The sequence below is a fragment of the Chiloscyllium plagiosum genome, chromosome 1, assembly GCF_004010195.1.
Source record: "Chiloscyllium plagiosum isolate BGI_BamShark_2017 chromosome 1, ASM401019v2, whole genome shotgun sequence".
NCBI classification, from domain to species: Eukaryota; Metazoa; Chordata; class Chondrichthyes; order Orectolobiformes; family Hemiscylliidae; genus Chiloscyllium; species Chiloscyllium plagiosum.
This window is the reverse complement of record NC_057710.1, coordinates 37968382-37996243: the sequence shown is the minus strand read 5'-3', so window position 1 is coordinate 37996243 and position 27862 is coordinate 37968382. Positions and strand designations below refer to the sequence as shown.

At 38.2% G+C, this 27862-nt stretch overlaps 1 protein-coding gene across 8 annotated transcripts in view; it reads left to right on the top strand.

The window, feature by feature from the left end:
* tcf4 (transcription factor 4) overlaps nt 1-27862 on the top strand; it is a 459054-nt gene that overhangs the window by 230189 nt on the left and 201003 nt on the right. For 6 of the 8 annotated variants that reach the window (XM_043674585.1, XM_043674258.1, XM_043674177.1 and 3 more), the window contains one exon: nt 1624-1673. The exons of the other annotated variants lie outside the window; for them this stretch is intronic. In XM_043674585.1, coding sequence (XP_043530520.1) covers nt 1624-1673 — 50 coding nt within the window. The remainder of the gene's footprint in view (nt 1-1623; nt 1674-27862) is intronic. 8 annotated transcript variants of the gene reach the window in all.

Here is a 27862-nt window from a genome sequence, read left to right as displayed (position 1 = left end):
AAACTTGTTTTTGTTGAAATAGCACACAATTTTTTTAATATCAATTGACTTTACATATGATATATGTATGGATGTTATCATTTACTTGATACATGACTGATACAATCCAAATTTTGTACTTAAGAAATGGAAACTGTCCATTAAACTAACAAGTTCAACCCTTTACTTGTGCATGTCAATGTCAAATATTTAGAAAGAGTGGAGGTCTTGCAACTAAAAGACTTTGAAGTTGGACCACAATATAAGACCATAAACCCCCCCCATTGTCAAAAACTTAGGAAAATGATCATCAGTTTATAATGACCAGTGAAATTGACACTGACATGAATTACAACAGTGCTTGTGAGGAGTGGCCACCTGTGAAGTGCAGGCACGTGTTCACAGTTCCATCTGTGATTTACAGTTTTAATGAACCTGCCCTCTGAGATTGTTTCACATTATAACAGCAACATAAAAAGTGATGATATAGGGGTTGAGTGTTTTCAGATGCGATTTTAATTGACAGCCATGTGGAGGGGACCACCTGTGAATAAAGACCACTTTTTGTGGGAACCACGGGTGGTCACTTTGACAGGTTTAGCTGCATGTCCCATTATTCATTGGTGAATATCAGATGCAAGTTGTCAAAAATTATCAGGTGTTCCTATGGAGTTGCTGCTGATATTAATGCATGAAACCGTGAATATATGCTACTTAGCTAGATAGCACTATTTAACACGACAGGTCTTTTCTTATTACTGAAATTGAACTTGACTTTTAAGTAACCCCTTCTATATTCAAATTTCATCTAACATGACCAGCATCCTTTGGTTAATTCAAAGCATATCACTTATTTTTCAGCTGACTTTACTCTGAAACCTTCCTTTCTGTTCAAATGTAAAGTTGGAAAAGTAGCTTTAGAATTGGAAAATTGCATTACCGTTATGTTTGTTTGCAAGTAGGGCTTTCACATCACTTGCATGCTGCCATCTCCTGGACGACTCTCTGAAAAGGTCACGTACAAAGGAAACTAATGGGTAGGAGCTGTAGCTGATTGTTCCTTTGGTGGCTCAGTTGTTAAAAATGCTGCCTGGAATGATCTTAAGCTATACCTAAAAGGGTATAATCCACAATTTTGTTATTAGCTGACCCAAGCAAAGTGAGCTTCGTTGTTAACCTTGGCAGGCCAAGTCTGAAAAGGGGAATAATCAACCAGACTTCCCATAAAAACAGAAAGAACTGGAGAAACTCCGCATGTCTGCCAGTAATGGTGGAAAGAGAATTAGTGTATCATGTCCAGTATGACTTCTTCACAACTTCCTTTTCTGTGTGTTGACTTACCCAGGAACTATGGGAATGCAGATATACAATGGTAATATGGTTTGATGCAACTATGAAAGATCCACACTATAATGATTTGGTGAGATTCATTTTGGTCAGATACATTTTTATGAAATACCCATTTGGGTGAGGTACATATAAATATTTCATATCTCCATTCATCTATATTCCAAAGCTTTGCACTCATCTGTGTAAAGACTGCCAGTTCATTGATGTAATGGGAGGTAAAATTGGTAAGTAGATTTGACAAGCAGCCCTGATTAAAGGAGGTGTTTGCTAACATGTTAACTTACTGATTTACAGAAATTCCACCGAAAAAGGTTAGGAAGGTTCCTCCAGGCTTGCCATCTTCAGTAAGTTCCATTGTTCAATTATCATGCTATTGTGTGTCAAAATATTGATGAGAGCATTTTGAAGTGTTGTGCTTTGTATGAACAATCAGAAGTAAAGCCTTGTGTAACATAACTTCTTGTTGCTGGAGCAGTAAAGATGCGTTCTACTTTTTGGAAATCAGCAAGTATAAAAATAGTTTGTCAGTCACTTTTTTGCGTAGCATCGTGTGACCTTTGAAGAACAAGAGAGATATTACCTGTCATTTTAAATTCAACCATGAACCATGTTGATAGGTCAGCAACCCACTTTGGAATTTATATAATTGTTGTAACTTCATTTTTTCTGTCTTACAAATGTGACTGCATTAATTTACTCCTTGGGCGAAAGCTATTAATGTCTATATTGTAGAGCCTATATTAAAACTGAGCCTCAGTTTATGATTTACCCTTGTTTCCTAATAAATCAAATTGTTTGATGCATCACTTATTTTGCATTTTTTCCTCCTTTTTCAAACTTCCATTCTTTACATCATTAGGCTGTGTTTTCTTCTTATTATCTATGAAAAGACAAATAAGATAGACCACCTGTTGAAGTACAGTTCTAAAGAGCGGTTGCCCATTGGTATATCATTTTAATGGTCATTCATGTGAGAATCTTGGTGGCAAGTGTTGGAATATCACAGCCAAGGCTGATTTCTCATCTTGACCTCAGCAAGCATACGTTCCCCAGCAGGTATCGCAGAAGGAAAGCTGGCATATATTTTTTTCCCTCTGGTTGAATTTCAATGGTAGTAGACACCAAAGTATAACACACTATTGACATTCTTACCTGATCTGCAAACTTATCAAAAATCAAAGCTAAATGTCACAAACTCTGATTTTTACAGCTCATTTGCTCTGTCACTTTTACGAACTAAGGAATTAAAAGATTGTTTCAAGAATTTTGTCTTCATCTGTATTGAGGGAGAAGAGCCAGTTATTTTTGTTATAACAAGAAACAGTATGGTGATTTACTTCTCATCACAGTGGAATGATTTATATCACGTTGTGTCTGGCAAATACTTGCTTTTTGAGTTAAGCCAATATTTGTAATTCACTTACTTTAGTGTTAAAACTGCCTGAACAAGAATTCTATCATTTTTTTTAATGAATGATGGTTACATTTAAACTTGTTTTACTTTTCAACATTTAATAATATGTTAACAGTGAAGACAGCTGCACTTTGGCACTGTGCTTAGAGGAAAATGCTCATTTGGCACTTATTAAATCTGTAAAGATACTAAAGTACTGTAGAAGTTTTCAAAAAGTAAAAGTTTATACAATTTGTAAAATATATAAAGAGCAATTAATGGGTTTGCAGTGCTTGAAAGAATGGTGGCAAACTATGGTTGACCTCAGTACAGATGCTCTCACGGTGCAGTAAAAGCTTCCAAAAAATGAATTACAACCATTCATAACAGTAATACAAGTCGTTCCACCCGATATCTTTACAGACTCTTGAAGCATTAATTGACAATACGTGACTTTAGGCTGTTTGGCATATTGTATTTAATCCTTGTCTTATACTGTGACCCATCGAAAAGCTACAGTGACCATGAGATCACTTTTTTTTCCACACTTCATAAAGTCATGTATCCAACTGGGATAACTGGCAAAGGCACTTTTTGTAGAGTTCTATCCTGTTTGTGCCTACATATATAGCCTGCAGTAACATGCCTCCAAGTAGTCAATCTTTGACATTGATTGCATACACCCAAAAGAGAGGAAATGTTTCTCTTCGTTCAGTATCACTTGTCAGCCTCTTGGGTTTGAGAGATTTTTTCCCTCCAGTTGTACAAGTTTAGTGTGTTAATGTATCATAAGATTTTGATCTATGCTAAGATCTCAGTTGAGGAAGTGATGGATATGATATTAATGCACGATAATATGATGTGGCATGGTATGGCAACTAATAGGACCTGTGCTAGTTAGACTGGCCCTTGCACATTTTATATCTTGTTTCACATTTTAATTTTGTTTGTAGGGAAAATTGCTGAAAGCCTTAAGTTGATGTCATCATATTTGTGGCAATTAGCTATCTGAGACCTGAGTCCAGTAAATACAGTATATTTCCTGTTATGGATCAGACCAGACCCGCTCAGAATATTTTAAGAAGGTAGCTTCGGCCATATTTCAAAGGCAAATGTAATGTGCTGTGTTCCAGGTGCAGTTTGACTGGTTTAACTACTCGACATTAAGCAAAACACAATTTATCAAACACTATAGTTAAAATGCACCAAAAGAAGAACTTAAAATAACTTAACTCTATTGAAAAACTTAACAGAATAATAGATACAGTAACTATTACTAATTAATTGTTCCAATATAGTAGCATCCTGTAAACATACCCTTTGGCAAAAAGGCAAAGTTAGAAACAGATCGTCTCGCATGCAATCCAGCAGCAGAGCGAGAGAAAAAATATCAAGTGAAAACTCAGGAGTAGTAGCAGCTGGGAGATACTTAATGCAGCTTCCAACCCTGTTGAGATTCCACCAACAACTGCTGCTGACTCTCAAAGCTAAAAAAACTAGAAATCCTGGTTTGTAGAGCTGACCACACCCATCGAGGCTGCTTCTATTGTTCCAACTTTAAACAAAACTTGTGGGCCTCCCAAGCTGTTTACTTCATGAACCTTCACTAGCTAGCTCATTACCTCTGCCTTAAAACCTCTCCAAAAAAAGGATCACAATCCTTAACCAGTTAGATTGAGAAGGCAGTGGGTGAATTTATTGTCAAATTAGATCTAGAAAGATTAGTCAAGAGAGGAAAGAACAAAGATTGGCAATGTCTTTTTTTAAAAACATTAAAATTACCAATGAAAATACTTCAGCCTTGTAAGAATTATTATTTCATAGGAGAGAATTTAAGTGGCTGGGGCAACACGTATCACGTTGTTAGAATATTATTTAGACCAAAACGGACAAGACCTAATGTTTCTGTATCTGAATCAAACTCTTTAACATTTGCCTGTACCTGTATTTTTGTTTTTGCCGCTGTTTACCTATTATTTAGGTATCTATGCTATTTAACTATCTGACCTGCCTGTATGGCTGCGAGACAAAGCTTTTCACTGTGCCTCGGTACACGTGACAATAAATTCAATTCAAGTTAATCTTGTACTTACTGTAAGGTTTCTGCACCTCCACACCCACACTGGTAAGACAAATGATGAGATAACATATTTTGAAGCTTTTGTTACAGCAAAACGAAACAGAAGCTTTCAGATATTTGAGTTTACGTAGAAATGGACTCCTCTCTTGAAGCTGCTGTACCATTACCAAATAAGCAACTGTTGGTACCACTCTTTCTTAGACTTGGAGACTTTCTCACAGCTAGTGACAGATATGTAGACAAAGCACGTGATGAAATCTGTTTCCATAGCTATGTTTACCTGGAAATGGTCACTTGCCCATCACAAGAGACTGGAGTTTGAGGAGTACCACTCCTGATTAAGCATGCCTAATGCAGAGACTCTTCTGCTTTTATGGGCTACTACATACCTTGTTAGAAACACACTTCCTGCAATCATCAGGTCTTGAAGTGAAAATTGAACCTCGAACTTGAGGTGAAAGCCACCACTGCACCACGCTTTCTACCCTGGTACCGTTAGACTTAGTGTTGGTTTTCTCAGCAAAGTATGGTCCAAATCCAGGTGCATTTCCATCAATCACAGCAAATCCAAATTTGCTGACAATAAAGAGAAACATTGGGTTCGGCAAATGTTCAAATCCAAACACAACAAAGAAACAAAATTAATCCTTCATCCAGTTTAAGTTGCCCGACTTGGCTTTGTTGATCAGTGCCATGAAAGGAAACGTGTCAAGCCGGTTGGCAACAAAACCCGTGGTGTCGAATATCATTGACTGTCAGTATACCAATGCTCTTCCAAGCTTGTTAGTTTCTGAAAAAAAAATCATTGCAGTTTATTTTGTTATTAAGCTATTAAATATTCATCACCCAGTGTCCGCAGACTCTTAATCAGATCTCCTATATTGAACCTCTCTTGAGCTTTTAGTTCAATGTGTTTGAGCCTGCAGAAAGGGGAATGCAAGATCGGTGTCGGAATCTTGCCGAGGAAGTTCTTTTACATCAAAATGTCTCTGCTTAATTGATGAGCTCCATTGTTCGTTTGAGTTGAAGTAAAGCATCACATCAAATCTTTGAATGCTATCGGATAAACCTTGCCTACAAAGATTCTCAGTGAATTTAATTGAATGAGAATAATCATATTGAAAGTGAAATAATTTCGAAAGGGTGAGAGGATGGAGAGAAGGTTGAAAGACGTTAATCATGTGGCATGTCTTGTATCCTATTAAAGTGCAGCAGGTAGCTATTGTTTTGTTTGTATTTCACCATCTTTTTTTGAATAAGGCCAGTGTACAAGTGAAGCTTTGATGCGGTCAGTGGCAGAGGAATAGGGATCCTTGATATTTGCCAGACTAACAGCTGCCAGTGGAACTTTTGCAGGCATCTGAATGGCTCTTTACTGGCCATCTGATCCAACAACTCAGTTTCGACAAGGATCAATGGCATTCGTGAATAGGAAAATCAAAATACCTGTCTCCAATCGATTGGATTGATGAATTCTCACTGAGGCACACAGCCTAATTGGAAAATTTTGGGTTAGGTCACTAATTCAATGCAAAACCACATTCAAAACTTAATGATGGGACTGAGAAAGAGACAAAAGAAAAAAATTGTGGAGCAAGGTAAGTTAACAGCTTCTAGATGATCATATTTAACCACTCATATGCTGATCCTGGATAATGATGTCCAATTTACTTAAGATAACGAGCAATCATAATTACATAGAACAAAGAAAGTTTACAGCCCAGAAACAGGCCCTTCGGCCATCCAAGCCTGAGCCGATCTGCGGTGCCTGCCTCTACCACCTTTGCTGGTAATGCGTTCCAGACACCCACCACCTTCTGTGTGAAGTACTTGCTGCGGGTATCCCCCTTCAACTTTCCACCTCTCACCTTGAAAGCATGACCTCTCGTTATTGAATCCTTCACCCTGGGAAAAAGCTTGTCTCTATCCACCCTGTCTATACCTGACATGATTTTGTAAACCTCAATCTGGTCCCCCCTCAATCTCCTCTCCTCTAATGAAAATAAACCTAACCTACTCAACCTCTCTTCATAGCTCGCACCTTCCATACCAGGCAACATCCTCGTAAATCTTCTCTGCACCCTCTCCAAAGCGTCTACATTCATTTGGTAATGTGGCGACCAGAACTGTACACAGTATTCAAAATGCAGCCGAACCAATATCTTGTACAATTTTAACATTACTTGCCAGATCTTCTACTCAATACCCCGTCCAATGAAGGCAAGCATACTATATGCCTTCTTGACTACTCTATCCACTTGTGCAGCAACCTTCAGGGTACAATGGACCTGCACTCCCAGATCGCTCTGCTCATCAGCTTTCCCAAGGCTCTACTGTTCATTGTATAATTTGCTCTAGAATTAGTCTTGCCTAACTGCATCACATCACATTTGTCTGGATTGAAATCCATTTGCCACTTTTCTGCCCAACTCTCCAGTCTGTCTATATCCTCCTGTATTCTTTGACAGTCCCTCGTGCTTTCTGCTACTCCACCAATCTTCGTCTGTAAACTTGCTGATCATACCAACAGTGCCCTCTTCCAGATCATTTATATATATTACAAGCAACAGTGGTCCCAATACTGACCACTGTGGAACACCATTGGTCACCTTTCTCCATTTTGACAAACTCCCTTCAACTACTACTCTCTGTCTCTTGCTGCTCAACCAGTTCTTTATCCACCTAGCTAGAACACCCTGCACACCCTGCACATGTGACTTCACTTTCTCCATTAGTCTGCTTTGGGGAACCTTCTCAAATGCCTTACTAAAGTCCATGTATATGACATCCACAGCCCTTCCTTCATCTATCAACTTGGTCACTTCCTCAAAGAAGTCTATTAAGTTGGTAAGGCACGATCTCCCCCGCACAAAACCATTTTGCCTCAGTACCCTCTCCAGCAACTAAAAGATGTTGGACACAAACAAAAAGTGCATTAACACAAGCTGCTGACTAAAGCAACAAGAGTGGGATTCGAACACACACCTGCAAAGTACAATAGGTTAGCAGTACATCGCCTTAACCTCTCAGCCACCTCGTCACCACACTATTCCTATTGTAAAAACATGGGACAATGTTTTATTTTAGTTTTCAATATATTTGATTGTTCATGGCCAGTTTGAGTTCTTGGTGTATTAATCCTTGGGGTAATCTATAATCTTATACACAGTTCGAACTTGTATTGCTAAATCTGTCTTAGAGTCATACAGCACAGAAACAGACGGTTCGGTCCAACTTGTCCATGTTGACCAGGTTTCCCAAATGAAACTGATCCCATTTGCCTGATAGATCTCACAGTGTTCATTATATTTATTTAAGTTAACGGACAATAGGTTTACTTGACACAAATGCAGTTGTGTACACTGACTAACAAAGTTTGTCTTTCATTCAAAATACAGTTACAGTTTGAAAGAATATTTATTTTGAGAGAATATTCATTTTTCCCTTTTTACATATATGTAACAATGTAAGCAACATTGTCTTTAAGATTAAAAACAAGAAGTGTTGGAAATATTCAGCAGGTAAGGCAAAACTGTGGAGAATAACAGTTAATGGATCAGGTTGAGATGACCTTTTATCAGAACAAATTTTGAAAGTCATTGTTTCACTCCACATATGCTGTCTAACCTGTGGAGTATTTCCAGCATTTATTATTCTAGTTTCAGATTTCTAGTATCCTCAGTATTTTACATTGTTATTTCAGCTATGTGAAATTGTCAGTAAACACAGATGTTCCAAAGTGTTTTGTGAAGGAAGAAAATAAGCACCAAATAGGGGTGTTGGATTAACATAGATAAAAACACATGACCAAAAAATGTTTCAGCAAATTGGACCAGTTGGGAAGATGACTAATTCAGGGTGCACATTCTAGGGACTAAGGTAAAGGAATTTACTCCATCTCTCACTAGAAAGCCACATTGTTCCAAATGAAACCACCACCAATTGTAAAGCAAACATCATTAAGCGATTGAGATGTAAACTAGCATCACAAAAAGCTTGGAATATATAACTCAATAAAGCAGAGATATTAACTGCAGAAAAGCCTCCTTAGTTTTTGGCAAAGATCTTTTCTTTTCAACAGGTTCAAACATAGTAAACTAAAACATGAGCTTTTTGGCCAAAACTGATATTCAGTATGGGATATATGGCTAAAAATCTGTGGACATTAGTTGATGGGTAGTGAATTGATTGGTTTATAAATATCCATTTTAACATTTAACATCTGACTGACATTGAAAGTTCAACGCCAGGCCGTTTTTAGTCTTGTGAAAGTCACTCTTAAAGCAGTGTTTAATTTAAATGAGGTGCTTAGTAACTTTATTAACTTTAAGCTCACGAAGTATAATACCAGAAGGTCAAGTTGAAAAGGGATGCCAGAGTATTTCAATCATTGGGCAATGCAAAGGTTCTTCAGATTCATCTGTACCTCAGAAAGTGAAACATTATTCTTCAGGAATTTTAAAATAGTGTTCATCTGTTGTCATTTATGCTATTTACATAGTAGACTCTGCTATCAATTGTAACCATTAAGATATGTAACACAAGAGAGATGTGAAATTTTTCCCCTTTTTCTCAACTAACCTATCCAAGATGTTTTTCTTAGGAGGACTGTTTTACATAGAAAATAGGAGCAGGAGTAGGCCATTTGGCCCTTTGAGCCTGCTCCATCATTCAATGTATCATGGCTGAATATACAACTCAATCGCCTGTTTCTGCTTTTCCCCCATATCCTTTTAGCCCCAGTTCAGTTCAAAGTCCATATTCTTAGACTGTGACCTCTGGTTTTGGACTCTCCTGCCATCAGGAACATCTTTTGTCCATCTGTCTTGTTTGAATTTGTTAAGAAGGTCTGTTAGAATTTCATAGATTTCTATGAGATTCTCTATGTCACTCTTCTGAATTCCAGTCAATATAGTCCTAACAATTCTCCTCACATCAGTCCCGCCACACAATATTCCAGGTATGGTCTCACCAAGGCCCTGTAAATTTGCAGCAAGACATCCCTGCTGCTTTACTTGATTCTTCTTGCAATGAAGGCCAACATACCATTTGCCTTCTTTATTGCCTGCTGGACTGCCTGCATACCTTCAGCGACTGGTGTCTCCCTCTCTCTCAATTTATAGCCATTCAGATAATAATCTGCTTTCCTATTTTAATACCAAAGTGGATAACCTCAAATTAATTAAATGATACTGCATGTGCTCTGCATTTGCCCACTCAACTTGTCCAAATCACACTGACGTATCACTGCATCATTCTCATAGCTCACCCTCCCACCTAGCATCTGCAACTTTGGAGATATTACATTTTGTTCCCTTGTCTAAATTATCAATGTATATTGTGAATGGCTGGTATCCTGGCACTAATCCCTTTCACTAATGCCATTCAGAAAAAGACCCATTCATTTTTGCTTTTGTTTCCTGTTTGGCCACCAGTTTTTTAAAAATCTATCTCAATGCACTACCTCCAACATCATGTGCTTTAATTTTACACACTAATCTCTGATGTGGGATTTTGTCAAAAGCCTTCTAAAATGCCAACTAAACCACATCCAATAGCTCCACCTCATCAACTCTACGAGTTACATCCTCGAAGAATTCCAATACGTCTTCCTATGTGATCACAGAACCAAAGAATGTACTTTGCTGCTCAGGCATTTCTTTGTTCCCCATTATAAATTCCCTGGTTTCTGACTGAAAGGGACTTCCATTGATCTTCAGCGACTTTTTTTCTACATAACTAATACAAACATTTACTATCAGATTTTAGGTTCCCCATAAGCTTACTCTCATACTCTACTTTTCCATTCTTAACCAATCCTTTTGTCCTCCTCTGCTGAATTCTAAGCTGCTCCTATCCCTTGGGTCTGTAGAATTTACTGGCAAATTTATTTGCTTCTTTCTTAGATCTAATATTCTCTCCAATTTCCCCTGAAAGGCATGATTGCACACTTTTTCCATTTTACTTTTACACAAGACAGGAATTAACAATTGATGCAGTTCACCCATGAGCCATTCAAACATTTGCCAGTGCCTTTCCACCATCATCCCTTTAAGTAATATTCCCTGATATATCTTAGCCAATTCATGCCTCATACCATTATAGCTCCCTCTATTTACATTCAGGATCCTTGTCTCAGAATCAACTACATCACTCTCAATCTCGACAGAGATTTCTGTCATATTATGGTTGTTCATGTCCAAGGGATCTTTTATAACTAGGTTGCCAACTATTCTTTCCTCCTTGTACAATGCCAAGTGTAAAATGCATTGTTCTCTGGTTGGTTCCTCAACATATTGGTCCAGAAAACTATCCTGTATGCACTCCAGAAATTCCTCCTCTATGGTATTGTTACTAGTTTGATTTACCCAATCTATATGCAGATTGAAGTCATTCATAATGACAGATTTCTTTTGTTGCATATTGTCTGTAATTTCCTGTGTAATGTCATTCCCAACATCAACTGGACATTTAATGGGTCTGTTATCAATCCCCACTGATGTTTTTTGCTCCTTAGTGTTTCTCAGCTCTATCCATACAGTTTCCACATCAGCACTAATATTGTGCCTCACAATTGCATTAATTTCCTGTTTAACCAGCAATGCAACTTCATTTTTTTCTTTGTCCTTTTTAAATATTGAATATCCCTGGGTATTCAGTTCCCGTCACTGGTCACCCTGCAGCTATGTCTCTTTAAACCTGATGCTATCATACCTGTTTTCATCTATTTATGGGGTTAATTCATATATTTTATTGCCAGTGATGTCCTCATTAAAGCACGAAGCTTAAAAGCTTTTCTTACTAATATTACTTGTTCTGTTCCTATTATTTTTCACTGTATCTCTGTTTGATTCTGGCTCTTGATTTCTCTGCCTATCATCTTTAGAGTCATAGAGATGTACAGCATGAAAACAGACCCTTCGGTCCAACCCGTCCATGCTGACCAGATATCCCAATCCAATCTAGTCCCACCTGCCAGTACCTGGCCCATAACCCTCCAAAGCCTTCCTATTCATATCCCCATCCAAATGTCTCTTAAATGTTGCAATTGTACCAGCCTCCACCACTTCCTCTGGCAGCTCATTCCTCTGTGTGAAAAAGTTGCCCCGTAGGTCTCTTTTATATCTTTCCCCTCTCACCCTAAACCAATGCCCTCTAGATCTGGACTCCCCGACACTCGGGAAAAGATTTTGCCTATTTACCCTATCCATGCCCCTCATAATTTTGTAAACCTCTAAAAGGTCACCCCTCAGCCTCCGACGTTCCAGGGAAAACAGTCCCAGCCTGTTCAGGCTCTCCCTACAGCTCAAGTCCTCCAACTCTGGCAACATCCTTATAAATCCTTTCAAGTTTCACAACATCTTTCCGATAGGAAGGAGACCAGAATTGTACACAATATTCCAACAGTGGCCTAACCAATGTCCTGTACAGCCGCAACATGACCTCCCAACTCCTGTACTCAATACTCTGACCAATAAAGGAAAGCATACCAAACTCCTCCTTCACTATCCTATCTACCTGTGACTCCACTTTCTTTCTTTTGTTTTTGTCCTCTATTTTCCCTTCCTCTGACTCCTTGCGTAGGTTTCCAATGCCCCTACCAGTTAATGTTAAAGCTTCCCCAACTACTCTAGCAACTATGAATGCAGGAGGTATGGTTAGTTAGTTTGTAAACTGCGCATATATTGGTGGTGTGGTGGGCAATGAAAAAGGCTATCTCAGAGTATGTCGGGACCTTGATCAAATGGGCCAAAGAGTGGCAGATAGAGTTCAATTTGGAAAAATATTAGGTATTGCATTTTGGTAAGGCAAATCAGGGCAGGATTTGTATAGTTAATGATAAAGCCCTTGGGGATGTTGCTGGATAAAGAGATCTGGGGTGCAGGTGTATAATTCCTTGAAAGCGCAATTGTAGGTAGGAAGTGGTGCTTGGCCTGCCTTCATTGGTCAGTTCATTGAGTATAGGAGTTGGGACATCATGTTGCAGCTGTACAGGATTCTGCAATACTGCTTTCAATTCTGGTCTCCCTGCTATAGGAAAGATGTTGTTAAACTTGAAAGAGTTCAGAAAAGATTTACAAACATGTTGCCAGGATTGGACGCTTTGAATTATAGGGAGAAGCTGAATAGGCTGCGGCTTTTATCCCTGGAGCGGAGACTGAGGGGTGACTTTACAGAAGTTTATAAAATCTTCAGGGGCATGATAGGATGAATAGCCAAGATCTTTTTCCCAGGTTAGGGGACATAGGTTTACTGTGAGAGAGGAGTGATTTAAAAGAGACTCGAGGGGCAACTTTTTAATGCACAGGGTGGTGCGTGTGTGGAATGAGCTGTGAGAGAAAGTGGCGGAGGCTGGTACAGTTGCACCATTTTGAAAGATATTTGGATAGGGACGTAAATAGAAAGGGTTTAGAGGGATATTGTCCAAATCCTAGCAAATAGGGCCAGATCAATTTAGGATATTTGGTTAGCATGGATGAAATAGACTGAAGGGTATGTTTCTGTGCTTGTAACCCTGACTCTGTGACATTAGTTCCAGTCCTGTTCAGGTGTAGCCTATCCAGTCTTTACTGGTTCCACTTCCTCCAGCCATGGTCCCAATGCCCCCTGGAATCTGAAACACTACCCCATGTACCATCTCTTCAGCGACATATTCAATGAGTGCAGTGAATTTTATGGATAGACTCAAGACAGGCCTCCTTGTAATTTTAAATCTAAACAAAGGGTAATTCATTATTGGCACTGCACCCAGAATGTAATTGTAACAAGCACACATGCAGACATGCAAGAAAGATGGTTCTAAAGATGCAGCATCCACTTACCTCACATTCTGAAACTCCATATTATTCCATTTCTTCTGGGCCTCATTTTAGGCCTGGAAATTCCCTTTTGGTTCACCGAAGAAGAATGAAAGTCAGAGGCCTCTGGTGATGAATTTACAATATTGTATTGCAGACTTCTGGCCTTTTTATGTCAAAGGATATGGTTGTAGCCTGTAGTCAAATTTATAATCTGCAGTTACACAAATGTTCCACTTCTCTTCCTGTGTCGACTTTTCTTGAGGTAGTGTTTTTGTGATCTTTCTGGGTGAGATTGTACCCTCTCTGGTGTTGGTCCCAGACCGACTTGCTGCATCCTGTCCTTGGAATAATAAGATGTTTGCTATCATTTGCTCGTTTTGATTACATGACCACAGACTCAATACACCCATTGCTCACCTAAATGATTTGATGACAAGCCATTGTCACACAATGGAGAATGTTTGGCGCCCATTCATGCTTCCTCAGCGTGGGGTGGGTTTTTCACGTTCGTCCTTGTTAGATTTCAAGGTTTCAGGCACCAAGTATTGTAAACTGTGTCTCTGTGAATGTTCAAACAATACTCAACTGTAAATTCCACAATGTATGTGTCCTTCCAATTTTCCTGATGTCTCTTCAGTCTTGAGGCTTTCTAGAGCTTATTCGGACATGAGTTATTCCTTGTCTGTATAGAAAACACAGAGTCATCTGACCCTCTGGAGTCCATTTTCTAAAAAGTAAATTGTCCATATTCCATGCTGCATTTAAAAGTATTCATCTTCCTGAAAATTTTGATGGGCATGATGCATGCTTATTGCCCAATAATTTGAAAAAAAGCAGGTAATTCCTAAAATTCCAGATAATGTTCATTTTTTAAACAAAAAGTCTTTGGTCTGTCATGTTCCCCAGATCTTTGAAATCCCTACATAACAGACAAGTTACAAGGTTTACATGGCAGCTGTTATTTTAATGATCAGTTACTCAGGCCACAACCTTGGTAAAAAATCTAGCAATTATGTTGTCCAACACACAGTTTCAGTTTTCAATCGGGTGGACCTTTTCAGTGAGCCAGAAGAAGTCCCATTTGGAAGTGTTTCAGAATATCATACTTGTGCAATCCAGGGTCAAGCTGTTTCAAGTCTTTCTAGAATTACTAGTGGAGAAACATTTCCAGATATCTAAAGCAAAGTTGGCACACTTCAGGTTGGGTCACAGATTAATTTCAAAAGTCTGCCTCAAAGGGGAGTGCCTTTATTATCAGCCTAACTGCAACATTCATGTTGAAATTGTTGCAACAGATTGCTCGACTAAATGTCTGGTATGGTAGATGATGTCGGGGTTGAGAGTGGGGTACTGGAAAAACACAGCAGGTCAGGCAGCATCCGAGGAGCAGCACAATCGGAGTTTCGTGCAAGAGCCCTTCCTCAGAAATGAGGCTTGTGAGCCAAGGGGGTGAAGAGGTAAATGAGAGGGGCTGGGGCAAGGGGAACATTGTCATTGAATTGTATTGCAATGGCGGTTGCTCAGTAGTTGAGGCAGAGACGCATGTTCTTTGGACCTGCATATTCTTGGTTTAAGACAGGAAATGTACATTTGTTTAACAAGGGATGAGGAAGCACTAAAACTGGTTAGAATTTGATCTTACTCCTAAATGCTCTTCAATATTTTTGTTTAAGCAAGTGGCCAATTGACCACCACCTGGCAGAAAGCAATTTCTATTCTTAAACTGCACTGGTCGAAAAATAGTATGTTTATTCTTCCTGAAAGTTGATAATGTGTGTCCTGCTGCTGACATTATTCCCAACTCCATTGTGTAACCCATTCATATGTTGACTTTCACTGGATACTTCTGCTGTCTTCATCACTCCAGAAGAGCTCTATAGTATTCACTGGTGTAGATGTAAAGATTTCTTATGCTCTTCTGCACATTAGACATCCTCATCATCATGAGGTGGGCAGTACTTTCCACATACAAAGCAAAACACCGAGGAGCAAGAGGAGCTCCTTGGATAACCTTATTTTGCCTCGGCTGTCCATGAAGAGTGGATTTGATTGGAAGAATAATAATTGCAACTCCATTTACCATTTATCAATACTTTGTCATTAGAAATGTAGCATCTGCTTAACCAAAGTGAAATGATTAAAATCACCCAATATGTTTTCTTGGTCAAATTTATAAATGAAATCCAGGCATGTTGTACTAACATAAACTAGTAATTCTTCTGGAATCATTAGTGCCTGTATTACAGTCTTCTATCAGTCGCAACAACTTTGCTAGTACAAGCAGCTTTGGCTTAGAAAGCTTGACTGTACCTCTCAATATTGGTTGACAACAGGCAATAACAAGACCATTAACAGAATGGCAATGATGGGAGCACACATGCTCCATGGCACCATTGATGCTTCCCCTTACTATTGTTTCAGCAACCAGTAAATGTAATGGTGGCATGTGTACTGATGCTAAGCCCCTTTGTACACAGTTTTCCATAATCATGATGGCAGTAAGCTGACCCCACATGACAGCATTTTGCCCTTCCACAGATGGGTTGCACTGGTGGTTCAAAAATTATCATTAGGCACAGCATCATGGTTGGCTCCATAAGTTGTGAACAGAGTTGGTCAACATGGTTGTGGCAGTAAGGATGGGGTCAATGTGGATTCACTGATCTTGAACAATTACGTGAGGCCATTAAGTATCTTGGAGCTTTGCACATAGGTCCTTATGGCTCGACTTAATCTGAGCTTTTTGCTCACACTTTTTTTTAACAATGTGGCTGGAGGGTCTCCCAGCTACCAAGTAGTACAGAACATCTCTCCCACTCTACACTTCTTCCATCGAGACCTTCCTGACAGTAGCTGAAAACTTTGGAGCCTGCCTGTTCCTCACTGTTTTATAGAACAAGTTTAACTTCAGGCACAACTCTCAGCAAATGTTCCAACCACAATACATCTTCCCTTAAAATGGAGTGGGCTAGCTTTAAGTGATGCATGGAATCCGTGACTCGTCCCTTACTGCTGTTAATAAAAAAAACAGTGAAATCGGGCACCTATTTTGATTCATTCACAGGATGTGGGTATTGCTGTCTGGACCAGCATTTATTAACCATCTCAAATTGGCCGTAGGTTATTAAGATTCAATCACACTATTATGGGTCGAGAATCCGGGTGAGGATGACCGATTTCCTACTCTACAGGACATTAGTGAACCAGATCAGTTTTTCTGACAGTAGTTTCATGGTCACCACTGGACTCCTAATTCCATAGTATTATTGAATTTTGCTATGGTGGGATTCAAACTCAGGTCCCCAGAATATTGCCTGGGTCTTTGGATTAATGGTCTAGCCATAACACTGCTGGGCCAATGCCTCCTCATCCATACATGCATGTATGCAGAAATAATGAACAGGGAAAATGAAATTGGTGTGTTGCTCACATTTCAACAAGTAGGCATAAGTTACTGTAATTGCACAATGGATTTCCCATAACCACTTTTAATAACAATTCAGATTAGCACAAGAGATCAGACTGTCCATGACCCTGCAAATTTCAATCAGGCAAGGAAGGCCATTTTGGCTTCTGAAGACCCTTAAGCTACTATTTTGGGAAATGGTTCATTTAGTATGTGATGTGGTATGTTCAGTGCACTTGGGAGGGAATGGGTAACATTAGGCCAATGATTACCAAAGCCTTGTATCTGTGGAATTTTCCACATGATATTTCTCATTCTATTGTAGACTAATTGATAGAAATGATTCCCTGATCGTTGTATTATGCAGTCAGCAGGGTGCCAGAAGACTTTGGACAGAAGTAGACCTTGTTGTATCATTGTCAAATAATTCTTATTTGCCCATTCGTGGTACAATTCTGAAAAATTCTGCAACTTCTCTGATTCCTTGGTAAACTTCCTATTGTGCAATGTCCAGAATTAATTCTTTAGATGAAATCTCCTAACTGGCTTGTAATAGCTTAGTATAACTTATTTGCATTTGTATTATTCATTCATGGGATATGGGCATCTCTGACTAGATGAGAATTTATTGCCTATCCTTAATTGCGTCTAAGAAAATGGCAGTAAGGTGCCTTTTAGATATACCCACAAGTGCTTTAGGGAGGGAGTTTCTGGACTTGTACCCTGTCTCGATTTATAGAGATCTCATATGCTGTAATTGTTCTGCTCTCCTGAATGATTTGTTTATGTGTATTTCCTGATCACTTTATCCCTGCAATCTTTCCATGTTCCTATCCTTTTTTGTTCTTTTTATAGAGTAAGTTGCATTCTGTTTTAATTCTAAACCACATCTGTAACATGCCCTTGTGTGAACTTTGCTCTTTATGCATTAAAGCTGTCCAATGGACTAATTCCTTGGCTTTTTACTTACTACTGAACTTAAACTCTCATGTAGTCATGACATCCTTCCCACTGTATCCTTCCTAATTATTCTAGATTTTTTTTTTAAAAAGGAAAAAATTTAATGTGTCACACCCGATTTGTTAAAATCAAATTACATTTGCCTTTTTTGTTCATTGTTTCAAGCAGAGATTTTGTCCATTTGATTTCTTGACAAGAGGAAAATTCTGGATTTTATTTTCTGTCACCTCAGAAATAGAATATTTTAGTTCAAAAAAGCAGAGCCACCCTTTGAAAATCTGCCAATACTTTTAGGAATGTTAATTTTTTTAATATTAAAATATTTTATGAATTATCAAGACTGTTGAGTTCTAATGATATATGAAACTAGTACAAAAATATACTTGTGAACTATTTTTGTTTATTTTATTTTCAGGTCTAGTTAGTAATACCAGGATTATCCCTTCAGCTTGTATTACAAATTCTTCAGATATCATTTTGCTTAAATTCTAAAAATAATAATGAAAAATAATATCAGGAAGCTGCTAGCTTCTCAGGATGTATACATTTGCATAGATTGCTATCTACGGTTCATGACAGTGGTTTATTGGCTTAAAAATATCTGTGGTTTTGTCACACTATGTGACAAACTGTATTTGACAGTCTGATAGTAGTAATGTATTTTTGTAGCTGTTTCTCATTCCTCACAAATCACTGCAGCTTCCAATATCCCTTTCTGCACAAACACTTCTGCAATTGGCTGTGTGTCAGACCGACATATTTCACTTTTCTGAAGGTGTAATTTGGTGATTTCATTGTACACAGGATCAATATCTCATATACGTGAAGGTTAAAATAATTTCAATTTGTACATGGGAAATAGCATTCTTGATGTTTGGTTGGCATTGTATCAACATTTTAATATAAATATATCAGCAGTAATTTTGTCCAGAAGCTGAACTGGTTATAGTATAGGTAATAAAAGGTGAAATGTTTATCCAATGTGAAGAAAAGTCTGGAATATAAAATAAAATAAATAGAACTAACAATGAATTTCAGCTTACTGTAACCGGTTCTAAAATAACACTTTCTGAGCTATGGTGATACCATACTGAAAATGTGTCCAATAGTTGAATTTTAATGCATCATGGTAAAAATAAAGATCCCCCATTTATTCCAGGAAACAGGAAAGAGGGATAACAAAGGGCAGGAAGAGAAGTCAAAGTTGTGTTTGATCTTCACGACATTTCAAAAGATGGTAATATAATGCAGGTCATTGTTGATCTCCTCACCTGACATCTAAATATACAAACTGTAAAAGGTTATCACTGGAACGTATTACAGTTTCCCTCTCTATCAAGTGCCACAGAAACTTGAGATCATTTAGAGTCCCAGAGTCACGTAACATTGAAGCAGACCCTTCAACCTAACTTGTCCATGCTAACCAGGTTTCCTAATGCTGAACTAGTCCGCTTTAGTCCCATTTTCATGCGGTTGGCCCATATCCATTTACACCTTTGCTTTCCACATACCTGTTCAAATATCCTCCAAATGTTGTAACTGTACTCACCTCTGAGCCTCACATTCTCTTGAAATCCTTATTGGATTATTTGTGACTATATTTTATTCATGGTGTTTAATTTTGGGCTAAATTTCCTAATAATTATCTAGGTGGTAAATATATTTCATGACGATTTCCATATTTTGCTAGCGTCTACATGACTTTCTTATGCGGGACATTGGTAATGTCTGGACTCAAAACAATGATGTGGAAATAATCTGCATGAATTGTGAGGGTTGGAGAGACATGAAAGTCTGTTGTGTATTGACAATTTGGGACAGATTTTCTGAGGAGGGGCAATGTCAGGCAAATTGTCGCTCTGCTCCTTAGTGACTAAAAGAGATTGGCATTTCTGTTCAGGACTACTTCAGAAATACAGGGATTTGCTTCCATTCTGACAGCTTCCTTGTAGCTTCGAACAGTCAGGGGAAGGTAATCTATGTCCTTTATATCACAGGAGTCTGTGTCACAGACAACCACTTTGACAGCTGTTGTAAAATGTTAAGAACTTGTGTGAACTTAGGGTGCGAAAGGTACAGTGCCAAGTAGGTAGGGAATAGAATACCAGAGGGATGGGTGCCAGGTTGATAGATGCTAGGTGGATAGATGACAGGTAAGTAGAGTTACAAGGTGCAAATTCTCAAGAGGGCCAGCTAAGTGTTGGATTAATAAGGATAGATCAGAATGGAGTGGAGATATGGGTTCCAGCAAAGAGCAAGGATTGGTATCTGGTCCCAGGGTGTATGGAAAATCATGGCAAGGGGTGGGATTGAGTCCGATGGTGGGTCAAGATTATTAGGGTTGGAGGGGAGAGTCCAGATTGGGGATCAGAAAGTCAAGTTTGACAGAAGAAAGTGTTGATCCAGAGGTGGAATGGGGAGGGACAGTGTTGTTGAGTTCATAGTGAGAGGTGTCCCTGGATACAGGGGCTGGGGAGGTGTGTCAGTGGTGTTGGAGGTCGGGGATTAGGGTGTAGGATCCTGGGGAGAGAGGATATATTGGGTAAGGATCTGGGAATTGAGTGTTAACTTGGGGTGAGTTAAATAGTTATTCAGAAATTAGGCATTTAATACTCTAACTTTTGCTGAGCTATGATTTATTAACTACAATGGGACACTCTGAATTCTCCAGTTTGTAGAGATACTTTCAGAGGGTTCCAGGTATAAGGGAATTGCTCAGTGGAATTTTCAAATTCCTGGGAAAATTTCTTTGCAGTTTGCTACGATGGGATTCCGCTCGGTCCCCACAACTCTGACCTAAACTTCAGAAAAGATTATCTGAGACTATAAAATTTGGGCTTTTGCGTCTGAGGTGATTTATCCTATAATTACCACATAAAATTATTATATAGAATGTTTGGCAAATTTTAGTGATTTAGCAACATAACCTGTCAACAATTGTTTTCAGATTATACAACTGCAATGACAAAATAATATTTCGCATATAGGTATGAATCATCGCAGTCCACTTAATAAGAACAATTGAAACACAGTAGGTATCTATCATAACTAAGTTAATAAATGGCAATTCTCAATTTTTTTCAAAACATGGTTTTCTCTTCTGAGGACTCATTCATGCTAAACGGAGTGAGCTTGAGTGGAGCTCTTGCCGCAAAGCCTGCTGTCTCTTACGGCTGGTGTTGAAGTTACACAGAGCTTAATTGGTATCAACCCAGGAGCTCCCTGTCACTGTCAAATGGATGGGAATATAAGTGCAATGAAATGGGACTGATGTGGCTCAAAATCGATACAGAAAGATTATTTGATAGCTATCATGGGAGAATCTGGCATGGTTCTGTGATAATTGTGACAAAGGTTGAAACATTCTCGCTTCATGTGTTGCACAAGGCAGCAACTGACACTTTTTAAGCTGCAAACCTAAAGCAGTCACTGACTGATGTACCGTGACTGATGGTAACCCCTTTATGCAATTAAGACCCTTGTCTTGGACAATACAGATGTTTTGTTTTCTTATATTAAGAGGGTTATTGCATGCAGTCACAATACTTGTCTTTTGTTTCACTTTGATTAATGTGCTGGGTGACTGTATGACTGAGCTTGTGAACAACTTTTTTGTGGTCTTCATCATTGCTTTTTAAAGTGAACTGTAACAAATTTTGTTGGAATGTGTATTGCCAATTTTGATACTGCTCAGACAGTAAAGTGTCTGCTTTGCCCTGTTCTCTGATTCTGCCATTGTTTTCTCTCCTTTCTCAACTTTGGCTGAATACTATTTCTTATGTTTCTCAATCGAACAAAATGCTGAGGGATGTGGGTGTAGTCACTGAAGACCTGACAAATTAACAGTGTTTTAACGTGGCGTAATTAAAGACTTGCATAAGCAATGTACTTGCTTTCGAGGCTGATTCCAGCTGTGAAGAAAAACTGTGAAAACTAAGCTGAGCCTGGATTTATGATACGAATAAAGAGCAAAAAAACCTAAAGCTAAGAAAAGAAGCTACAGACTAATTTGTGAGGGTGCTGGATGATCTGTGCCAGACCTGGACTCCCAATGTGGCAGATGTAACCCCTGACTTTAAAGGTGGAGAAAGAACAAATTGTCTGAAATACAACAAGTGCTGGAGATCACAGCAGGTCAGACAGCATCTATGGAAAGAGAGCAAGCTAATGTTTTGAGTCTCGATGACTCTTCATCATAGCTGAAATATTACTGTTTTCCCTGCACTTCTGCAAGTTTAAAAGCACTGGTGCAATAGGTTATCTGGAAATACTTTAGGAGATTTTCAAGGTAATTTTTTTAAACAATATTGCTTTAATGAGTACTGTTTTATTTTATTTTAAGTAAAGCCACTGATATCCTGCTATTTCAAGACTTTGCACAAGTAAATGTAATAGGAGTATATTATTTTTAATTTTTGGGCAAACCCCAGCAGAGGAAACAGAACTAATGGAAAGGCGAACTGACAACTGAGTTAATCTGGAATACTTTTTTCTGCACTGCATAGTTATTGGTTAGTGTGACCTGGAACAATATCTCTGCCAAGGATTTTTGTCTTGGAGAGGTGTGCAAGGATCTGAAATAATGAGAATGATTACTAGGTGAGAAGTAGTGTGAATACCGAAGTGCACAGAGATTTACTTAAATGTCAACATTTATAATTGATTTTGAAGTGACTTGCTACATGTTTACTTGATGCTTCAAAGCATTTACAACAAGGTGACTGGTCATCAGGTACAACAGGTTCATCATCACAAGGTTGATGCTCCTTGCAAGCTTCCTCCCACCCTACTTCATCTACTACTATAAGCATAAGCTGCTGCTTCTTCCTGCCTTCTGGGTTTATCTTGTGTCCCCTTATTTGCATTTTGCCTCAGCTGCTCCATGTGGTAAAAAAGTTCCACATTCAAATCAACCTGAGCAAAGTTGTTTCTTGTGTAATGAGATGAATAGACTTTGAGAATTACACTGATTACGTGCTCTTAGCTAATTTTCTATTTGCTCCAGAACTTTCATCAGGAAATATGGACTTCAGAACTACCATTTCTATGTTTAATTTGTGGGTAGGAATAAGTTAAGGCAAATGATTTTTCTCCCTCCCCCTGTGGATCCAGTTATCCAACACACTCTCACCCTCTGTAATGTTATATGTGTTTTTATTTTGCTTTAGCAACTGTTCTTTCCATGGATTCATCCTTCAAATAAATGAAGGATTGGGTGAGGTGGCTATTAATTAGTTGGCTTATTTAATTAATTAACTGGTTGGCAACTTGCTGTAAGTAGTTTCTAACTTATTCACTGTAGAGCAGCTGTATCACTGGACTCAATCTCCATCCCACTTTACCACAGAACGCATCTATAAAATATTAGAGAAAAGTCACTAGCATAATATTCATTCAATATTCATTCACCCCATCGATCTGCTCCACCATTCAGTGACATCACACCTGATCCAATAATGTTAACTCCACTTTCCTGTCTATTCACATAAACGTTGATTTCCTTTCTCATTTAAACTCCATCTATCTCAGCCATCAATAAGCTTCAAGGCAAAGCTCGATCGTCCTCTCCGTAAGGAATTCCCCAGGTTCACTATCTTCTCAGAGAGGAAATTTCCCCTTGTCTTAATATTAAATGTACAATCTGGTCCTAGACCCTCCCACAAGTGGAAGCAAACTCTTTGCACCTACCCTGTCAAAGCCTCCTAAGAAGCTTACATGCTACAATAAGGTTGCCTCTTATTCTTGTCAATTATAATAAGTACAGACTCGGCCTACTCATAACCTTGCCTCATAAGCCAGTCCCTCCATACCTTATATCAGCCTAGTGAACCTTCTCTGAACTGCTTCCAATTCCCATCTATCCTTCCTTAGTTAAAAGGCCCAAAACTGTCCATCCAGATGTTGCCTGACATGTGCCTAGTATAGTTTTAGCAAATGCTCCCAACTTTTGTAATCAAATCTCCTTGAAATAAAGGCCAGTGTTCCATTTGCCTTCCTTATAACCTGCTGAACTTGGTTGATAGCTTTTGGACAAGGAATCCCAAATCCTTCTGTTCCATAGCTTTCTGCCATCTTACTATATTTAAATGGTATTCCCAACTGATTAGTTCTTCCTATTAAAGTGCATAACAAACATTTTCCCACATTCCATCTTTAAGTTTTTGCTCCCTCACTTAATCTGTGCATTATCCCACTGCAGACTCCGTGTCATTCTTTGCCACTTGGCCTCTCACCCATTTTTGGGTCATCCCCAAATTTGGCTATAGTTCACTTTCCTCATCTAAGTCATTAATATATGTTATGAATATTGTCGCTCCAGCACTAATCCCTGTGGCATGTCACTAGTTACAGGTTGCTAACCTAAAAATACCCCCATTTTCCCAACTCTGTATTCTATTATTTAGCCAATCATCTATTCATGCAAATATACTACCTCCAACACAATGGATTCTTTTCTAAAGTGGCTTAATGTGAGGTAACTCATCAAACACTTCCTGAAAGTCCAATATATGACATGCACTGCTTCCTTTTTATCTATCCTGTTTATTAACTCCTCAAAGATTTCTAGTAACTTTGTTAGGCATGATTTCTCCTTCATAAAGCCACATTGACTCTGCTTAATCATATAATGTATTTCTAAATGCTATTGTATTACATCCTTTCGTAATGGGCTATAACATTGTCCCAACAACAGATTTTAACCTAACTCACCTATAGCTACCTTTTTTTAAAAATCTCTTTCACTTTGTAAATAAAGGTGTTGCATTGCCAGTTTTTCAATCCTCTGGGGCTTTTACAGAATCTAAGGATTCCTGGAAAATTATTGAAAATGCATCCACTTTCTCTGTAGCTATTTTCTTTACAATCCTAGGTCACATCAGGTCCAGAGGCACTCATCAACCTTTAGCCTATTCATTTTCCTAACACTTTTTTTTTTCTTTTTCAATAGATATATTTATTTGGCTCTCCTCTTTTTGCCTCTTGACTGTTTAGTAATTTTGGAATGCTTTTTAATGTCTTTTACTGTGAAGACTGATGCAAAGTATTTATTCCACTCCTCTGCCATTTCCTGGTTCTCCAATATTATTACACCAGTCACATTCTCTAAAGGGCTAATGTTTCCTTTGGCTTCTCTCTTCCTTTTTACGTATTTAGTCAGAAATCACACTGAAAACTTGCGGTTTCAAATAAACGTGGTGTCATGTGATCTTTGACTTTGCCTATCCCAGTCCAACACTGGTACCGCCACATCATGGCATTTACATATTTAAAGAAGCTCTTGCTGTATGTCTTCATTTTAGTTGTAAGTTTACCCTCAAAGTTTGTTTTTGAACTCTTTATTATTTGTGGTTTTGAAAGCTTACTCAATTCTTTAGCTTACCACTAATCTTTGCCACATTGTATGTTTTTTTTCAAGTTGATGCTCTTCGTAACTTCTCTGGTTAACCAGAGTTGGCTTGTCCCCTTCCTAAAGTCTTTCTTCCTCACTGGAATATGTCTTTTCTGTGAGCTGTGAACCATTTTCTTAAACATCTACCATTGTTCCTCAACCATCTTTGTGTTAAACTCCTTTACCAGTCTACTCCAGCCAGCTCCACCCTCATTTATTTTATTTCTAGAAGAAGTAAAATAATAAATCTGTAATTACTGCTTTCATACTAATTCACTTTGTTTTTATTATAAACCTGTAAGGAATAAAAGTGGACATCTCTCATTCTTTTTCCAATTGATGAATAATTCATTCACAGACAGGATCTAATGCCGACAAGGCCAATGATAACCAAAAATGCAGTCTATCAGTTGTTGGTGCTTTTCATCTCATAATTGACGCAACTGAAGTTCCTTGAATTGCAGGGAGGAGTCAGCAGGGAAATCAAAAAACTGCAGGAATAACACCAGAGGGATTAATGTAATGAAAATCATAGCCAGAATTGGAAAAGAATTCAACATTTTCATCTGGGTCTATAATCTTTCGCCGTTCACCAGAGTTGCTTTTTATCCATTTGTAGAGACAGACAACAACTTTCACTGTATCAAATTGCCTGATTTGCCCAGTTGACTCCACACTCTTTTTCAACAATTTCTTGAGTCATTGATAAAACCCTAGTATGGTGAATTTAAAGACCTTGGCATAACCTCCTCTAACTCCATTTCCAGTTATACTGCTCAGTCCCTTTAACCTCCAAATCTGGCTGCTGTTTATCTCACCATTAGTAATAAAGTCTTGAGCCAGTTTTGACCCTTCCCTGTGAATTCCTACCCTGACCTTGCTACTTTTCTCTAGCCTTGAGAGGGTTCCTCAAAACTTTTAATATCAGCTATGTTTTTGACCATATGACTCTAGTTCCAATGTTATGATTCAGCATTAGTTCCCTTATGAAAAATGTTTTAAAAATGCAGATATTTGTTCTAAATTTAGGAGTGGCATGTTAATATACTACCTCCAACACCATGAAATTCTTAAGTGGCCTAATGTGAGGTACCTTATCAAAGTTCAGCTCAATAGGCTCAATCCTCAGGCAGTAAAACTGAGCTTAGTCATCTCTTCTCCGAGATGAATTTAGTAATAGATTACTGTCATCAAACTCAACAGTAGTTTATAATAATCTGGTCATGATTGTGTTACTGATTTCACGGAACCGAGATGTGTGAAAATTGACTGCCAAGGTTCTGATTTCTTTGCTGCCTCTAAAGTGCTTTGGATATCATAAGCTGCTAAGTAAAGGCATTCGTTTTTTTTGTTTTTGCTAAATCTTCAAGTGTAAAATTAGGATCCTTTACCATGCTGTTCTGGAGCTTTGAATTTCCACAGCAGTTCTATATAATAGACATTGGAACTCTGCAATAGTTCTGCTTTTGTGGTGTTGTTACTGGCAAAGGTATACAAACAATCAACCCAGCAACAGGAAAATGCAAATAAGCCCCATGGTCACAATTGGTACAATTGTGCAGTTGAGAATGAATTAGTTCCATTTTTTTTAAATCTCAAATTGATTAAAGGCTCTAGATGCAGATATTTTATTCTTTTTTATGTCATCACCAAAAAGTGCAATTTTTACTCAAGAACTGTAAAGCCTTACTGTGACAATGTGTATCTGGAAAACCTGGAAACCCACCCTGTACTAAATTGTTAAGATTGAGATAGAGGAAAATCCGTAAAGGGATTTGGCCTTGCAATTCTTAGAACAGATCTTGAGAAGCTGGAGATCTTGTGGAATGAAGTCATGGAAATCCAGCTGCAGAATTCCAAAAATGTCCACTCCAGGGAGTAATTTGTGAAAGCTAAACTGCGCAGAAAAAAAATCTTCGCTTGCTGGAATTTATATATGCTTGTTGTAAGGCTATTTGAGTGGGAGAGGATAATTAGAATGTGCTTTGCTGAGGATTAATGAGAATATTTTGAGTCTGATTTTTGATTTTCTTTTAGAAACAGGTGCAAAATAGTTAGTAATTTTCTTGAAATTGTTAGCTTTTTTGATAAATTACACTAAGTTAGTCTATTTTCTTTGCAGTTCAATCAGTTACTGTATCCTTTAGTTTTGAATTCAGGTATTTTCCTTCTTAAATGGGGTTTATAATAATGTTCAATGATTTCTAAAGAGAAATCTAGTAACATTTTAAATTTTAAAACTTAGGAAATGGGAACTGAGAAGATTTTTTTTAAATGCTTTTACTTTTTGGGTGAAAATTACCTTGAAAATACTTTTTCTTCAGTAGAAATACTGGAGGAGATGGTTCATGGTGTTTTTATTCAATGTATTAAAATTTAGTAAAAGTCATTCAGGTGCAGTTTGTTTAAAAGCTTATACATTGTCTTAAATTCCAGTTGGTAATGCTTCACATAATTTTAGACCATGGCTATCGAGCAGCATGATGCATACTGCTATTTTAAC